At 41.0% G+C, this 16,444-nt stretch overlaps 2 protein-coding genes across 2 annotated transcripts in view; one reads left to right on the top strand and one right to left on the bottom strand.

The window, feature by feature from the left end:
- dntt (deoxynucleotidyltransferase, terminal) overlaps positions 1-8,089 on the bottom strand; it is a 123,779-nt gene extending 115,690 nt beyond the window's left edge. Inside the window, exon 1 of the mRNA XM_022217234.2 lies at positions 7,376-8,089. Coding sequence (XP_022072926.2) covers positions 7,376-7,569 — 194 coding nt within the window. The 5' untranslated portion in view covers positions 7,570-8,089. The remainder of the gene's footprint in view (positions 1-7,375) is intronic.
- Positions 8,090-10,328: 2,239 nt separating this feature from the next.
- Positions 10,329-16,444, top strand: part of blnk (B cell linker) — a 29,212-nt gene continuing 23,096 nt past the window's right edge. The window contains exons 1-2 of the mRNA XM_022217500.2: positions 10,329-10,595; positions 10,889-10,951. Of these exons, the coding sequence (XP_022073192.2) occupies positions 10,527-10,595; positions 10,889-10,951 (132 nt within the window). The 5' untranslated portion in view covers positions 10,329-10,526. The remainder of the gene's footprint in view (positions 10,596-10,888; positions 10,952-16,444) is intronic.

Below are 16,444 nucleotides of genomic sequence, written 5' to 3'. Positions count from 1 at the left end.
GTCTGAGAGCAGCTGTCTGCAGCAGTGAGATTAAACCACCATAAAACCAAAAATGAGAACTAAAACACATTCAAAAGCTCCATAGAGTTGAGGATAATTGCAGAGTATGAGCAAGCCCTTTCACAGGTATTCAATTCTATTTAAAAATAAATACAAAATTATTGATTACAGCAGCTTAAAAGCCCCTGATAACTTCCAACTTCAATTACTCCTCTTTAATGTCAAATATTCATCACAAGTAAGCATCAGTTTAAAGATTTTGATCCAAATGACTGAATGTATCATCGATTAGCTCGACTAATCTGCTCCATCAGGACAGTGTGGGTGTGGCATCCTCATATTTGACAACACAGCCCCTGAGCTAATCATGCCAACTGATTCTGAGCTAAACCTTGCCGACATCTGAAGCATGACATCACCTTTTTGAAAAATAGTGAGACAAAACAGACAGGACCACTGATTCTGAAATCTCCCACATGAAACAACCAAATCTATCAGCCTGATTTAGAAAATATATATTTTTGGGGGCTCTACAAGTAATTACCAGCTACAACAATGTGGCTGTTTTAACTTTGCGAGTCTGTCCATCTGACTTTGAAGGGTGTATATGTGTGTTATTGTGCGTTCCTGGAGACACCTACTTTAGCAGGAACCCCTACAAATTATATTTCAACTACTTTGGCATGTGTTCATATGCCCATGAACATATTCTGTCCACACAACAGCTTCACAAGGACACAAGATGCAGCCAAAACACTTTTAGGGTTTAAGCGTTTGAAGACGAGTGTCCAGCCAAGCATGTTGACAGATATGTTTTGTGCTTTTTAGGTGTTTTACATCATTCTGAGCACTTCCCAAGTTTCAGCTGACTTTCAATAGGTTGATAGGTTTTCCACAGTAGAAACCTGCAGGCTTTTTCAAGGTGCCCCAAATCTTTGTCGCAAGATCCCCTCCTGTAGAACCTTTGTCAGAGTTGTTTTCAGATGAGTAAGAAGTATCTACTTGTGACTGGCTCTGTAACACTGCTATGCGAGTCTCAACGCTAATCGGTTGCATTCTGGGAAGACAAACACTGATTGGTTGAGCTGAAAGATGAGAGCAAGCACCACTTCTTCTGCCCATTAGTTCTCTTTGAGTAGCAGTCCTCTCCTCCCTACTGTCACTATCTTCAATTAAAAATTAGCCACACAGATTACGATAGCAAACTTGCATTTTTCTGTTTCCTATATGCTCAAAGAATTGAAATGGCAGAATGTAGTTATGTTGCATGTTGTGGTTGAAGCTGCAGTTGCCTTCAGTAGATAGAAAGGGTTTTCTTCTAGCTACTGAAGTGCAGTTATTTGTACTGTGTCTTTACGGGAGGTGTGAGGAGTTATCATTACAAAATGTGCCAATATGAGCAGCCGTCACAAGTCCCTTTTCTTGGGAGGAACCCAAGCATTTCCCTGGTTTGCCTCCCCTGAGAGTGTGCCTCTGCTCTGTCTATAAGTATTGATTCAAAGTACGCACTCGGTACTCGTGGGTCAGATCATCAACATGTGAATGGGCATCACGACTAGTTTGATCCCTTCACCAGACACACTCCAGTATGATTGAAAGATTTTTCTTCACTGCTCGATTTAACAATAAAGAACTTTGCTGGCTTAGTCTCAGCAGCCTTCAGCAAGTGCACGGGTGCAAGTGAAGCTTTTGAAATGCAGCTCAGATCTCAGCATCACAGTCTTGCTTGGGGTGTTTGGGGATCAACACTGGGTAAACAATCACTGCAGACCTTCAGTGCCTTCCTCCACAGCTTGATATTTGAACTCATTCAATCGGTGCCTCCTTCATCTCCTCTGAGATGCTCTTCACAGACTTTTTATCACGGCGTCCTTCTCTCTGCTTCCAGCCGCGGCGTCTTACTACCATACCCAATCAGCGCATCCAGCCATGCATAATTACCCTCAGCATGCTCCTCTTCTCCATCTCTTGGTATGGGGAAATCGGTGGAAAGACCCCTGTAGGGAGGTCTCAGCAGAGCTCAGGCGGAGGTCTAATTGGCCAAATCACTGGTGAAACTAATCCTCTATCTGTTCGACACACCAGTGTGGCCACCGATGTTGCATGTTGAACTAAAAAAAATCCTCCTCAACACAAAGATGTGGATAAAGAGCTTCTCAAACACACATCTGAAGTACCGAAGGGACACAACTATTATCTCCAAAAGCTTAAATTCACTTGGCATGGACAGCTGTCTGACCTCAGTAATAGAGACTTGCCTCTAAAATCACAAGGGGCTGAATGGCCGTGTTGCAACAAGATTGAAGATCATGAAAAACCACTCTCTCCTCAAGCCATGTTTCCCTAGATAAATGGTATTCCTAAAATTTGGATCCTCATCTTAACGTGTGGCTATACGGAAAATAAAGTGAAAGATTGACATGTAAATGAGCAACAAAACAAGTCCAGCACCAGATTGCACTTCCCAGAATAAGTGGGACTCTGAGACCAGACACAAGGACAGGCTAAAGTCAATGGGTTATAATATGGAGAAGTCACTGACGTCATCTCTCTGGCCTGTTCCTGTCAACAGCTATCTTCCTCTTCCTTCCAAATGTGAAAACCAACAGTCTCGTATGTCCAGAACAAATATTCTCACTGCGGCTTGGTTTCATCTATTTACTTTCTACACCTGCTCCATCTGCAAAGAGATTGGTGTGATTGCTGTAAGCAGTTAAATTCTCAAGACAGCATAATAAATACATACATATGTGAAATTACTGACTGAAATGGTTATTTTATTCATTCAGGAAGAGTTGCTTTGCTGCCGAAGATGTCCAATCAGAGGTAAACAATAAGAGGAAGTGCCCAATGGACTATTTCCAGTGTAAATATAGATGTCCACATAGTGTCTCCGATATGCTGGAAGACGTATCATAAGTGAGAAGCTGTGACTGAGCATTTCCACCTGGAAACTGTAGTTTCCAAAAACAGAGCTTCAAACTTTTAGGGTTCCGTATGTAACAAACCTAAAGAACCAATCTTGTCGGCTGGCACTTTCAAGATCATTATTTCTCTTCAGATTCCAGTTCAAACATCCATCCATTCTCTATACACCGCTTTATCCTCATTAGGGTCGCGGGGGGTGCTGAAGCCTATCCCGTCGGGCGAAGGCAGGGGACACTCTGAACAGGTTGCCAGTCTGTCGCAGGGCTACATATACAGACAAACAATCACACTCACTTTCACACCTATGGGCAATTTAGAATAATCAGTTAACCTCAGCATGTTTTTGGACTGTGGGAGGAAGCCGGAGTGCCCGGAGAAAACCCACGCATGCTCAGGGAGAACATGCAAACTCCATGCAGAAAGATCCCAGGCCCACCCCGGGATTTGAACTGGGGATGTTCTTGCTGCAAGGCGAAAGTGCTAACCACTACCCCACTGTGGAGCCCACCAGTTTAAACATGTATGGCTGAATTTGTGCAGTGTAGAATGGCTTTGCAGAGTCTGACAGTGTATTCATTTGTGAGCTGGTGTGCCCGAGTTGCCACGTTTGGTGAGAGAGAAGGAAGGACTTGATAGCTTTGCACATTCTAAAGGAAGCAATGGTGTGGATCAAAGCTATTTCAAGGCAGTCAGGGATTATTTTCATGGAAAAATCTTACAAATATCTCATTTTGATCCACAGAGATTAGTTTAACTGCTCCTCCAAACAGCAATTGTCTCAGAGCATGGCAGTAATTTGGATGTTATTTTTGCTTTTAACCTGACAACAACCAAAAAAAATCTAAGAATTTAACTCCACATTGACTGTGTGCAGTTTGTTATTTTTGAAAGGTAAACAAGTTAATCTAATGCTAATCTTCCTTTATCATATGTACAACATTCAGATTTATTTTTAGATTTTCTTCAAGGATCATGAACTCATAGGATGCTGACATGGTCAAACCAGTTAGCTTTTACTCCAATATGCATGTGGACATTGAATGTGTTTAAAATGCCTGTAAAAGAATTCTTTTTTAACAAGCTTGTAAATAGGGGACAGCTTTATTGTGTTTTCAACCCACTAGTGAGACCAATGTAAGGATGATCAGCACGCTAACTGCTAACGATACGACATGCTGGTGACAGTTTGAATACTTTTGTTCTGAAATGTAAAACCCATTGTTTTATAAATGACTTACAATTTAGAGTACATCTGCATGCTTTATTCTTCTCTACTACTAAACCTCCAGGGCTAAAAGATAAAGTCAGTACCAGTGCCAAAAACTTCAGTTCCGCAAAAGGCCATGTGAGGCTGCTCCAAAAGGTAATCAATCCCCTCAGAGCCCAATCTTAAAATGTCCAACAGCAGACATAAGTGTGCTTACAAACTGATACAAAAAAAACGTTTGGTATCTATAGCTAATTTTCTTGTTCATGCACATTGGTTGAGTTTGTATATAACTCACCTGTTTAACTTGCATCAAGGCTTGAAGTTATGCACGATTACGACCACGGTCACTTTGATTCACAGGTGGATAGATCAGAAAACCAATGGGTAACGTCACCGAGGGTTTGCTATTCTTTCTATACAGTTCATAATGCAAACCAAATAAAGTTACTTATTCTAGGTGCCAATTCTTCTGGAAGTAAGTCCTGGTCCATTTTTCCCCATAGAATTTCAAATTCCATTGAATTTGCATGAAATACTTGTCATGAAATTTTCAGTTGTCACACCAAATAATTACTCGACCAAGGAACACAGAGGAGTAAGTAACGATCGACTTTGGCTTGTCTGTCCATCTGTTTGCAACATTACTCAAAAACAGAAAAGAAGTTGGTTGATATTTTCAGGGGAGGGCAGTAATGACACAGTGACCAGGTGATTAGATTTTGACAGTGATGCAGCTTATAGTCTGGATCCACAGATTTGTTAAAGACTTCTGTATTGCGAGATAGCGGCACAGCATCACTGTAACTATGGCAACAAGTGAACACCACATCAGCTGCCTGCTGACAATTACAATCCTACTGCAAATCAACCCCTGCGGACTTATCAGGACTTAGTCATCCATAATCATACAAGGAATAATTGATTAAATTGTGAGGATCTTTCCGAGTCCCATCAACTCCCACCACCTGCTGCATATTTAGGTGAACGATTCAGTATCCGTACATAACATACACATTCATAACACACGCCTGTGCTCAAGGTAATTTTGTTTGTAGGTACATCTATAATAAATAGCCACATTCTATGTTGCAGTGATTTATGATCATCAACAACTAATGAACAAATCCTGGATTCCCACAAAAAATGCCAAATGGGAGAATAAACAACCTTGGTGGAGTACTGAGCTCTGAGTGCTTTTCACTTTTGAGCTGCAAACAGCTGATTTCAGTTCGGTTTGATAAAATTCAACAGCCTTGTTGATAACTGGTTGCAACAATAAAGCCTTCTGAATTTCCTACCACTCCCATTCATGCCTCTGGCTGACTTCTCCACAGCAGTGGCACCCAAGTCTCGCATATTGTTGTATTTAAACTTCTTCGGCATGCCAAGTTGATGGGCAAAACAATGTTTCTTCATAACAACGCTGAAATTATTGAAAGATTAGTGGTCAAAACATAAACTTATGGGCCCATAACCTTAGTGTGTGTCAGCGTTTGTGTGTCTGCCATTTGTGAAACAGCACTGAAAGCGGCTCATCAGTCAACTAGGACATACACGTCGATATTTGGATCCATGTTCATGTGCACCAGGCTTGAAACACGGGCAAAGGGAGACATGTGTGTGTGTGTGTGAGAGAGTGAGTGAGTGAGTGAGTGAGTGAGTGAGTGAGAGAGAGAGAGAGAGAGAGCACATTTCTTTATGTGCAGAGGAAAGCACACAGCGTGTCTGACCATATGCTCAAGGCAGCCTGCCTATAACTTGCGTTAGACAGATACAGGAGGTGTTGCTATCAAACTGCAGCTGATATCAGTTTTGTCGGCTTGCAGAATTAATGTCAGTTTGAGGCAGGCACGCTCTACTTCCTGCCGTTGGTTTCAAACAATTGTATCAAGCCAAGTGTAACCGTAGGAGCGCTCAAGCTGTGTTTCTGGGAATGCTGCCATGGCCAAGCTGGCGCACGGCTGGCAGGCACACTTAGACACACATTTAAACACATACACACACTGGTTGCACTATACTTGCGGGGGCTTTTGGACTCCACACCACACAAAGCACCTAAATCATATGCTTTAACTTCAACTATTTTTTAACCTTAAAGTAATGTTATTTTAAAAAATAAGTAAAAACTACCCTCATTAAATCAAGAAAGAAAGTAAAACAATAGAATACCCAAACACTCTGAGCTGAGGCTGCCCAGGCTTTAAAACAAAGCTACGCTCTCCAAAAAAGAAGGTTGCACCCACAGTATCAGTAGCCTCAAAGGAAGCCGACTCTGAACCCTCACCGGTGTCAAGCAGTGGGCTTCTGCTGTGCTCACAGTTTGGGATTTAACAGATACTTTCAATTAGGGATAGAAAAAAAATGAAAAAAGACACACTGCTCCATAATTACCACACAATAGAGGATTCATCATTGTGAGGCACAAGCTCACAAAACATCTCCTATTAAGTGAATGAAAAACTTTCACCAAACTCATTAAAAAAGTTGGTGTGTGCTCTGTTACCTTTCTTCTAATGTTTTCTCACTGCCACTTTTCCCCACTGTAGCTGGTTGAGCCAATTTCTTCCCCTTCTTTAAACGTATTCGTGTAGGAGCTGTGAGTTATGGCTCAGGGGGAAAATTCACTAAGGTGAGGCAGAGGCAGGATGGATGCCCTAATCCTTCTTAATTAACTATTCATGAGACAAAACTGGCTCTCTAATTAGCTAATTGGACCTTAATCTAACTTAAAAAAAAAAAAAAAAAACAACCTAGAACTTTGTGAGAAAATGCCACAAAGTAAAATTGGAGAACTGGTCGTCTCAATAGTGTCTTGGTGTGAGTTTTGTCGAGCCTGATCAGTCTTTTCTGTGCACATCCGGGGAGCAGGTTCAATTTAAATTCAAAATTTATAACATTTTAACTGCTTCTGCCAACTATAAATGACCGTTTATTTATGCATGAAAATGAGTCTTCATTTACCATTCATAAGCGTGACTTTTTGACAGTGGAACCACGCTGAAACAGGCATTCAGTTACTATTATGACCTTCCACTCCAGCAGGATTACAATAAAGGCCTTTAAAGTCAACAATCCTGCCTGGCACCATCAACTCCAAATCCCCCCCAAAAATACCTCAGCATGCCTCGGTGTTCTACGTGAGCGTGGTTTTTTTTTTTAGTCTTGCATTCAGAAAAGCTTTTAGGCACAGAGCCCCACTCAGTCAGTGTACAGCAAAATGGCAAGCTTTTTTCTAACCTGAGAGTGTCTTCTACGATAAAACCCTTTGACCTGGCCAGCTGGGTCAGAAAGCGTCTCCTGCTGCTGCCCATTTTCCTCTCCAACAGGTGCAGTCTGACATCCTCAAACTTCACCTCTTCATGCCTGCTAATACTGGCTTCTGGTGACCTGGACCTCTTCCTCAGACGAGGTGCAATAGGAGAGCGGAACATCTCTCCTGAGACGAGCTGTCCGAAGTAATTCTGCACCTCTAGGAATTCCTGTCTTTGTGAGCTTTTTGGTTGTTGTTGTTGTTGTCGTCATGTGGAACTTAACTTCCATCCAGGAAGAACACCCACTTTGGTAATGCCGCAGTTGTTTATTTTACACTTGAGGCTGTCATATTTTGCTGTTTTCTCAACGGTGGGTCTGTGCGTCGGTTGGAGCAGAGTTGGTAATAATTGGCAGAAAAAAAAAGAAAAAAAAAAAGACTGGCAACAGGTGCTGGGGATTTGGTGTTTACCAAAAACCACCTGCCAAGATCGAGTGATCGAGGATGCAAGAAAAAAGGAAAAGATAAAAACACCCTGTTGGCATGCTATTGTTCAGTTCCAGTAAAAATTGTTCTGCAAACACGTGAGTGGGTGAAGTAAACACTGCCTGATCCAACGGCTTCTTAAAAACCTGCCTAAAAGTTTTCATGGAGTTGTAGTTCCACTCTCTTGAGCAAAGCCTCACTCTTTCACTCCTGGGAGAGGCCTGATTTCTGGTCACCTCACAAACCCCACACAGCTGTCCTGCCATGTCCAGTTCGTCTCGCCACTCACCGTCTCATTATGTCCGGACCAAGTCTGCACCATCTGCTCCACCGCTTTAATTAGCTTACTCCCTAAAATGAGAGCCTTTGTGGGCATTTCCCCCGAGAGCCCAAAAGCTCATACACGGCCTTTGCACACGTACAGGTACTGTATATGCAAGCCGTTTGTGATTAGGAGCGTTTATCTGGGGAATATAATTGCATATGCAGCGGTCAGGTACGCAAATTGAAAATAGATTCAATCTGCTGAGCTCATCTCTTCCTTTAATACCCAAAGAGGTAATTACAACATAAACCACTGCCTCCTGTTGTCTGGATTCCTGTCTCACAGCGGTCAACAACGTGAAAAGAAAAGGTTTAAGTGTCTTTGTCGTCGCTATCTACAATAGTGCATCTGCTTCAGCAGACCAAACAGGAATGATTTGTTGATTTAGGCAAAGGGGATAAAATCATTACAGGCCTAGATTCTACCTCTAATTACCGTAGCCTCTGTTCACTTCATCGCTTTAATAAGCACACCTTGCTTCTGTCTGCAAGACAGAAATTATTACACGGCTCTCATTAGCATAGAGTTCTGAGGGTTAACAGGTGTCACAGGGCAAAGCAGACTAATTGTTTGACTGTTTACCCCTCCAATCACTCAGCTGTAATATGAGGGTGCTGGCCCTCATCCAAGCTGAGCCCAATGAAATTCTAACACCTCTCAGACAAATGGCTCTTACAGTGCCAGCAGCAACCTCTGCAAGAGCAATGAATCCAATTTCTCTTCTAAGTTTCTGCAGTAGCTCCGTGGGTGCATGGTAAAATTATCCGATAATTGTAATTATCATACATATTCAGTTCATTTTGGAGAGGACAGAGTGACGGCCAAATCTAGTTGGCGTTTTGTTCCCTGGGCTCCTGGGCTGCAAACATGGGGAATCCAAACACACCCACATTGAATTTTAGTGTTGAAAATGAATAAAAATGTTTCAGCATTCTTTTTATAACTCATTATAGTGTCAAGGGTCATAGCAGCAGGACAAATATTACAATAGTCTAGGTCAGGTGAAATATACTCATAAGAAAAGTATGCTAGAAAACAGCTGTCAAGACTCAACATTATAATAGAGCTGTCAGTCTGCATGAGAGGGAGATTTCTGCTTCATACTTTAAGTCCATTGTGCCGACAACACTTATGTATTTTGAATGTTGGACGTGTAAAGGAGTCATTTGGTACTTCAGTGAAAATAATCCCTTTCTGCCCTGAAATTATATAGATAGACCTCTAAGCCAAGCTTCTTCTAGAATGCACATATCTATGAGGTCCCAGCCCCTCTCTCTTTATCCATCCCTCCACACTTGGTGCAACTCCAGCACATCAGCTCACCTGCGACTCTGCTACAACATTGTACAGTTGAAAAAGGACACATTATGTGTGTCTGTATATATTATGGTCCTGGTTTTAAGAACGGGATGTACTTTATAATGGAGCTTGGCAAGTACTGGAAACTCTTAATAACTAATAAGCATTGTTCCCAACCAGGCAGACCGATTTGAACAGCAGCTTAAAGGACATAATAAAGGCCTGAGGCATTGATCTGGCCTCAAATTCCCTAAACCCAGTCTGGTCAAGCATCCATGGAGGCTGCCCGGTCCATGAAAAAGCCAAAGCATCTGCAGCTCAATGCCAGACACCACAGTCCCCCCCTAATGGCACAGAATTGTTTCACTTGCTGGACCTGCACAATATAAGGCATGTGGTTTTAATTTTGTAGACGATTAGTATATATTTCTTAGACAGTTCAGTCTTTAAATCTTTCATTGCATTTTTAAATCTCACTATTGTACTGGCTCTCTGTATGACTGATCGCAGTCGTAACACCCCATTTCCTAACAGAAACTTTCCAGAAGTTGACTGAACGCATACTCTATGAAGACCTTTCACTTAAGAGTGCAGCTAGAGTAATCTTTGAAAACTTTAAACTGGAATCCAGTCAACAGAAATAGGATGGATACTAAAATAAATGTGCAGTAAATGACACACTTCATCTGACGGTCAATGAGGCATGCCTGAGCTAAAAAGGGAAAACCAAGTCCCGCTATTATGACACTTGTTTCTCAAGGCTTTTATAGAGATGACTTTGAGGAAGTCCCCGCTTCCCTTTTGTGGATAGTCCAATACAACTTTAGATTTTTTCAAAAATACCAAGAATTGCTGCTTTACTTATGGATTGGGGAGATGGCGAGTGTGTGTCGGTTTTAATGAGGTGGCCTCCCTGTGTGTACTTCTCCCTGCTGAAGCAGTGCTGGAGCCGCGGTGCGTGACAGGTCAGTCTATTACTGTACTTCCAGAAGCACACTCCTGCTCAGAGGTTCCCCGTCGAGGCAAAAATGAACCTGCCGTCCAGAGAGGAGTGTGAGGGGTGGGACCACGCTCAAGTAGCCTTCTTTATGTCCAAGGTGAGTTCAAGAAAAATGGCATATAAAATAAGGTACCATTAGAAAGCCAGTGGATGGTAAGGAGGCACGCTGATCTGTGTCATTTAAAAGTTCAGTAGTTCATTCCATGGGTCATGTGTAAGCTTACGTTTTCATTTCTCTCATATACATGCTAGATTTACAGCTCGAGCAAGTGTTCACATCACATCAGGGCATTGTATAACTGGAAGATTAAATAATGTGGAATTAAATTCACTTAATCACCGTGTTTAAATGTAAATAGACTGCTAAATCAATATGTTTACTGCCCTCAGAACAACTTGCAAGGATGTGCTGCCACTGTTATCAAACAGAAGATAAATGGACAGAGACTTTTGGTGAGTTTCTTTGCAAATTTCTTTCTCATTTGTACCTGAATTGTCCAGAAACTCGTCTTTCTCCCCCTCTCGCAGTCACAGAATACATTAATCTGTTCAGGATCATATCATGGCTGTGCCTTTTTTCAGTTTGTTGTTGTAATTACATCCTTCTGAGCAATTATTATTGTGATTATGGTACTGAAAACAGCAGAATAAGTACATTCCCTGGAGCTGTTTGTGCCAGTTTTGAAAAAAATGAAATAAACCGTTGTAACATTTGTAACAAATAAGATGTTTGCTACTGTTTTTTTTAAAAATCTGAATCCCAAGTCTTTCAAATGATATTTCTTAACTAAACTGTGGAGTATACATTACTATAAATCTGAATGCATTTTTCCTATGTCAAAAAACAGGAGAGTTTACAGGATATGAAACATGTGAAGCGTAAACTGCATCAGCTGCAAACTTCCCACACTTGCTCAGTGTGTAACAGCGGAACTCCAAATATGAGAGTTGGTAAATTTGTCACTACTTCTGCTTTGACATCACGTTCACTGCTTTGTCTAGATCATCCACATTGTGTGCACAGCCTCTCAGGGCCTTCCCGGTGTTTCTGAGAAGCTGAAAACTGTGTGTCTGTTTGAGAGGGAGTAAGATCTGTGAAATGAGTCTTACGGCTAATAAAGCTGTGATCCACTCTTATTTCAGGAAGCATCTTTCAGTCTGCTTCAGTCATGAGGGGAAATGTGGTTTAAAGAGGATTTTATGCAGCGAATAACTGAAGTGTGCTTCCTATTATTTAGTGTTTTGAGGATCCTAATAATACTTTAGTCAAACCTCCTTTGTACTTGCAGGCCTGTAGAAGCATCCATTCATTATGCATCAGTCTAGTGACAACTTAGAAGTGCTTCTTGTCATTCTATAAATGAGAGCAACAGCCTGCTCTCCTATTCATTACTCACTGACCCAAAGCTGATTCCACTTTATGTGGTATATTGCGTCATTTAACTACTTCATACTTCCCTTATATCTCATCAGCTCATCTCCCACAGAAGATGCTCAGCATGGATTTTTGTCAGTCAAAATGATTAATGTTTCTGGGGCTTTGATGTGCAAGTTATCTGAAAAATACATATACACTCAGTATGTGTATTGACTAATAGATCCTACAGCTACAGATCCAGACAGTACACCAAAGCTCTATTAAGCTCAAGTAAATCCACGCTTGTATTGAGTGGCTGCGCAGCCGTTCAATTTAACTAGCTTCAAAGCTGCAAAGTCTGACGAATATTCCCAGTTTTCTGCTATCATTTAAATTTTTGAGCTGTGTAAGCTTTTGTTTGCTCTATTAAACTTCAAACCATGCTAACAATGTGGCTCACGGGAAGCCAAAGCATTTTGACCCAGGCTAAAACCTATGAACAACTTGTGGATGAAATTTGTTAAAGAAGCGTTTGAAACCACGGAAATATGTTTTTGAGGCTCTTTGGTGCACTGCAGTTTCAGGGTTTAAATGTTTTACCATAATGCGGACAGTTTATTTTGCATTTGGTGACTCTTCCAGCATATTAAAAAACACCAAATAGGCATGGTAGCTGAATGGGTAAATAACTAAAACGATGTGTCCCTTGACAGTTGAACAAGCTGGATCAGACACAAGCAACATCCAGAAGACACTCAGTCATTCATCAATGCAACTTAATGTAGTCTTCTTCTAGCTCTGTTTTGCTGTCCAGAAACCCCTGAAAAAAAAGTCTAAGTTTGTTGCTGTGAATGTTTCACACACTATTTACCAGTTTATTTATTGCATAATTCTGCTGTGGATGGAAACAAGGCTGGTAAAATATCTGCAAGTATGCAACTGTGAAGCAAAAGATTGTTGTCAAATTGAACAAATATAGTGTTTCCTCTTCACAGTCCATCTGCTGTGTGTGTGTGTGTGCAGTGAAAAAAAAAATCTGTTTCGGACCAACCTATAGAACGCCATGTAGAACACGAAAGTGAGGGGAGATGGGAGAAAGGTGGCAGCAGAAGTGTCAGTATCCTCAGAGGATACATTACTCTGACTTTTGTGATCCACTATTTGTCAAGGTCTTGTTCACACTACACAGCCCAAATCATTTTTGGCATGTTAAATTTTAGGCATTTAAACCAAATGTGAATGTGGTTTGATACTGACTTTTTTAGAGTACGTTTTGCATCACCAATCCATCGACGTCCTTGTACAGTCTAAAATTATTGGTGCTTTAAACAAATGCGTTTTATAATAGAAGATTGTACAAGTAGATTCTCCATTTTTTGATTGATGCTTTTATTTGTACATGATTTGATGGTGCCCAAACACGCTAAGAAGTACTAAATTCTGCTGAAATCCTGTGTCATTTTGGCTCCCTGTACTCAGCATAACTCAGGGATTTCCACTGTAGTGTGAATAAACCTGTGTGTATATTTGCTGTCAACTTTTAAAATCAGTTGCGGAAACCATGGATTGGCCCTACCAGTGCGAACATACAGTCTTTCCTAAAGATCTGATTTCACAAACAGACTTGTCTGTAGTTTGAGCAAAGCCAAAGGTCCACATGAAACCCCGAATTTGTATTTCAAACTGAAAAATCTCAAAAACTATTGATACATTACCATCATTTCGCCTCTGATTTTTAAGGTCCTCAGAGGACTTTGGTGATCTAACTTCCTTGTGTCACTTTTTTATTAAGTGGCATGTCTCAATATTGCAGAATAAATTGGTAACAAAATTTTGAGCAGGCATTTATGATTTACAGATGATACATGCTAATGACTATGTTTCCTTTAACACAAAATTCTAATTCATTTTCAGATTGCTCAATACTTTGGTCTATAACCCAAAGGCCTACAAAACTAATTACAGTTCCATTAGCCTCAGCTGTACTTTCTATTTTTGATTGAGTGCCAATTACCAAAAATAAAAAAATTAAAAAAAAAAAAATCAAATGAACCTAAACCGAGATAGCGAACATAGTTAAAAATACTACTGCTTGAGGCGACCCATAAACAGGCTATAGTCCCAGATGCAGCTGCCTGGGTTTGATTCCAGCTCACGGCCCTTTGCTGCAGGTCTCCCCCCCCATTCTTCTCCCAACTTTCCTGTCTGCCTCCCTACTAACCCGTCTCATACAGCCAATTAACAGAAGGTCAAAAAAAAAGATGCTACTGCTAATTACCAGCACCTTAGTACCGTCTTTGTGAGCATGTTAGCAAGCTAATTTTAGCATATTCTATGTCTCAAAACACAAGATGAGCATGCTGTATAGAAAGAGTGATTTATCCCTTTGTCCTTGTGTGTAACCTTGTTCTAACCGTGGGTGTTTGACGGAACGCTGTTAATATTTAATCTACTTCCTCATCGATTCACGTCTTGACATCTTTAGCTCTAAAAAGTAATCACTGTAAAGACATTTGTCAGTCTGAGAAAGGCTTTATCTACTGATGAAGTGAGTTTCAGTAGGTGGTGCTCTTTGCTTCCTCTATCATGAGCGTTGCTGCTCATTGTCACAATCCAGTTCCTCTTCTGTGTTTGACAAACGACCTGAAATTGCCTCTGGCAGTGAAAAGTCACTTCCTTCATTTTATAACGGCAACTGCTTTGATGACTGAGTGTCGGTTGAATCACCACCGTCTTACACAGTAAAATGAGACAAAGCGTGTCTTTATTCACCAACAATCTGCATGGGGTTGTTTTGTTCTACTGTCTAACATTTTAAGACAAAAGCTGGATTTTATGGTATCACAGTGAGTTTGGAAGCTAATCGTGGTCCGGAGTGCAACTTAGACAGAAACCTTCACTGCACGTAAACTGGCCTTTTCAATGAACTTATTAATGATTTTTCAAAGCAGAATATTTCTATGCATCTTAACACGTCTGGAAACAATCTTTACATTTGCAATATGTATCTGCACTAAAATCATTAAATGTGAAGAATGTGATTTTCATCTACTATCTTTCTTTTTTTTTCCACTGGACTTGTGGTTGAAATTTAGCATAGAGTTGCTCTGTCAAAACAGCATGTCATATGCAGTGTCATAGAATGTTTGAAATGTAAGCCACATCTACCTTCCACTCGCAATAGCTTCTGACATAATACAGATATCTGCAATGCCAATTCACCAAGTCAAAACTGTAATTCAAAATATCTTTAATTACATTTTGACTTGGTGGGATTCCAGCTGAAGATATCTGCATCATTTCGACTAGCTCAAACCCAATTTAAGATTATCTAGAAAGGGCAATGTAGATGTCGTAAATTCAGGGGAATTAAAGATATCTTGAGCTAGAATTATGACTTGTCAGAATAAACTGTCCACAATTCGCACTGTGGATATTTTCCGCTGAATTGTAGATATCTGTAATGAGAAATCCCATACACATGAAGGGTAGGCGTGACATGATTTGCCCTAGGAAGAATGACAATGTGGATATCTGAAATGACAATTGTGGATAGAAAGAATGACATTGTGGATATGGGAAAAGTTCCTTTTTGAAGCAGGAAAAACTAAATTAGGGGTATTTGCAATGCATAAATTACAAATGCCTGCCATACTCTCAATTTGCAAGCTGTCCCTGCCTGTATATGTGTCGAAGTCCGCCTCAGTCGGACTCACCCAGCGCCATTCTAATGTGTCCTGTGCACATTTGCTTATAGACACAAGGGGAGAAGAAGGATGAGGGAAGATTGAGGGAAAAAGGGCAAAGGGAGTGACAGAGACAGTAAATCTGGCACATGTAATTACACTGACTCTACCATTAGGATGCATTTTTGAGAATTTATTATCCATGCATTATCACAGATGTCTTGTTTTTCTTAAAGCCATGTAACAGTGTGCCCTGGCTGATGCTCACTGCGCTGAGAATGCAGCAGAAAAGAGAGAAGAGACATTTATAATGAGTTGTGTTTGACTCATCAGCAGCTTAGCATGTGTCTAAGGGCAGCGAGGGTCTGCACTGTGGACTCATCTAATGTCATCCAGCCAGTGTGCCGCTGCTGAGCGTTGCCTTTGGCTGACTTTGCATATTCATGTGATGTTCATACAGTAGATGGAGCAAAGGTCATAAAATCTTCAAGTCAAAAGACGCAAGTGAGGAAGCAGCAGAGATCTGCACCGCTCATAAGACAATATCAAGCTCTGCCTCTAATGCATCGCCTTCGCACCGCACCTACAAGGTCTAGAATGAGACATGAAAAAAGGGCCATCTAATTCCGAGTGAGCGGTGCATGGCTGTAAATTACAGTAGGTACAGCAATGACAGTCAGCACGGCTCAGATAAAGGTAATCTCTGTCTTTCTGATGCCATGTTCACTCACACAGGTAGACAGGTTAAAAGAGATATGTAGCAGATCAAAAGAACTGTCGGCCTCCATCTCTGTGAAGCTGCCTGTGTGTGGCGGCTGTGTGTAGAAGTCACTTTCAGCTTCTATCGTATCAGTATTACAAACAAAGGCCAGTCAAAAAGCATAGCCTGTGCACACATCTGTG

Source organism: Acanthochromis polyacanthus, chromosome 15 (genome assembly GCF_021347895.1).
Source record: "Acanthochromis polyacanthus isolate Apoly-LR-REF ecotype Palm Island chromosome 15, KAUST_Apoly_ChrSc, whole genome shotgun sequence".
In the NCBI taxonomy this organism is placed as follows: domain Eukaryota; kingdom Metazoa; phylum Chordata; class Actinopteri; family Pomacentridae; genus Acanthochromis; species Acanthochromis polyacanthus.
The sequence above is the reverse complement of the archived record's forward strand: the minus strand, read 5'-3'. Positions and strand labels throughout refer to the sequence as shown.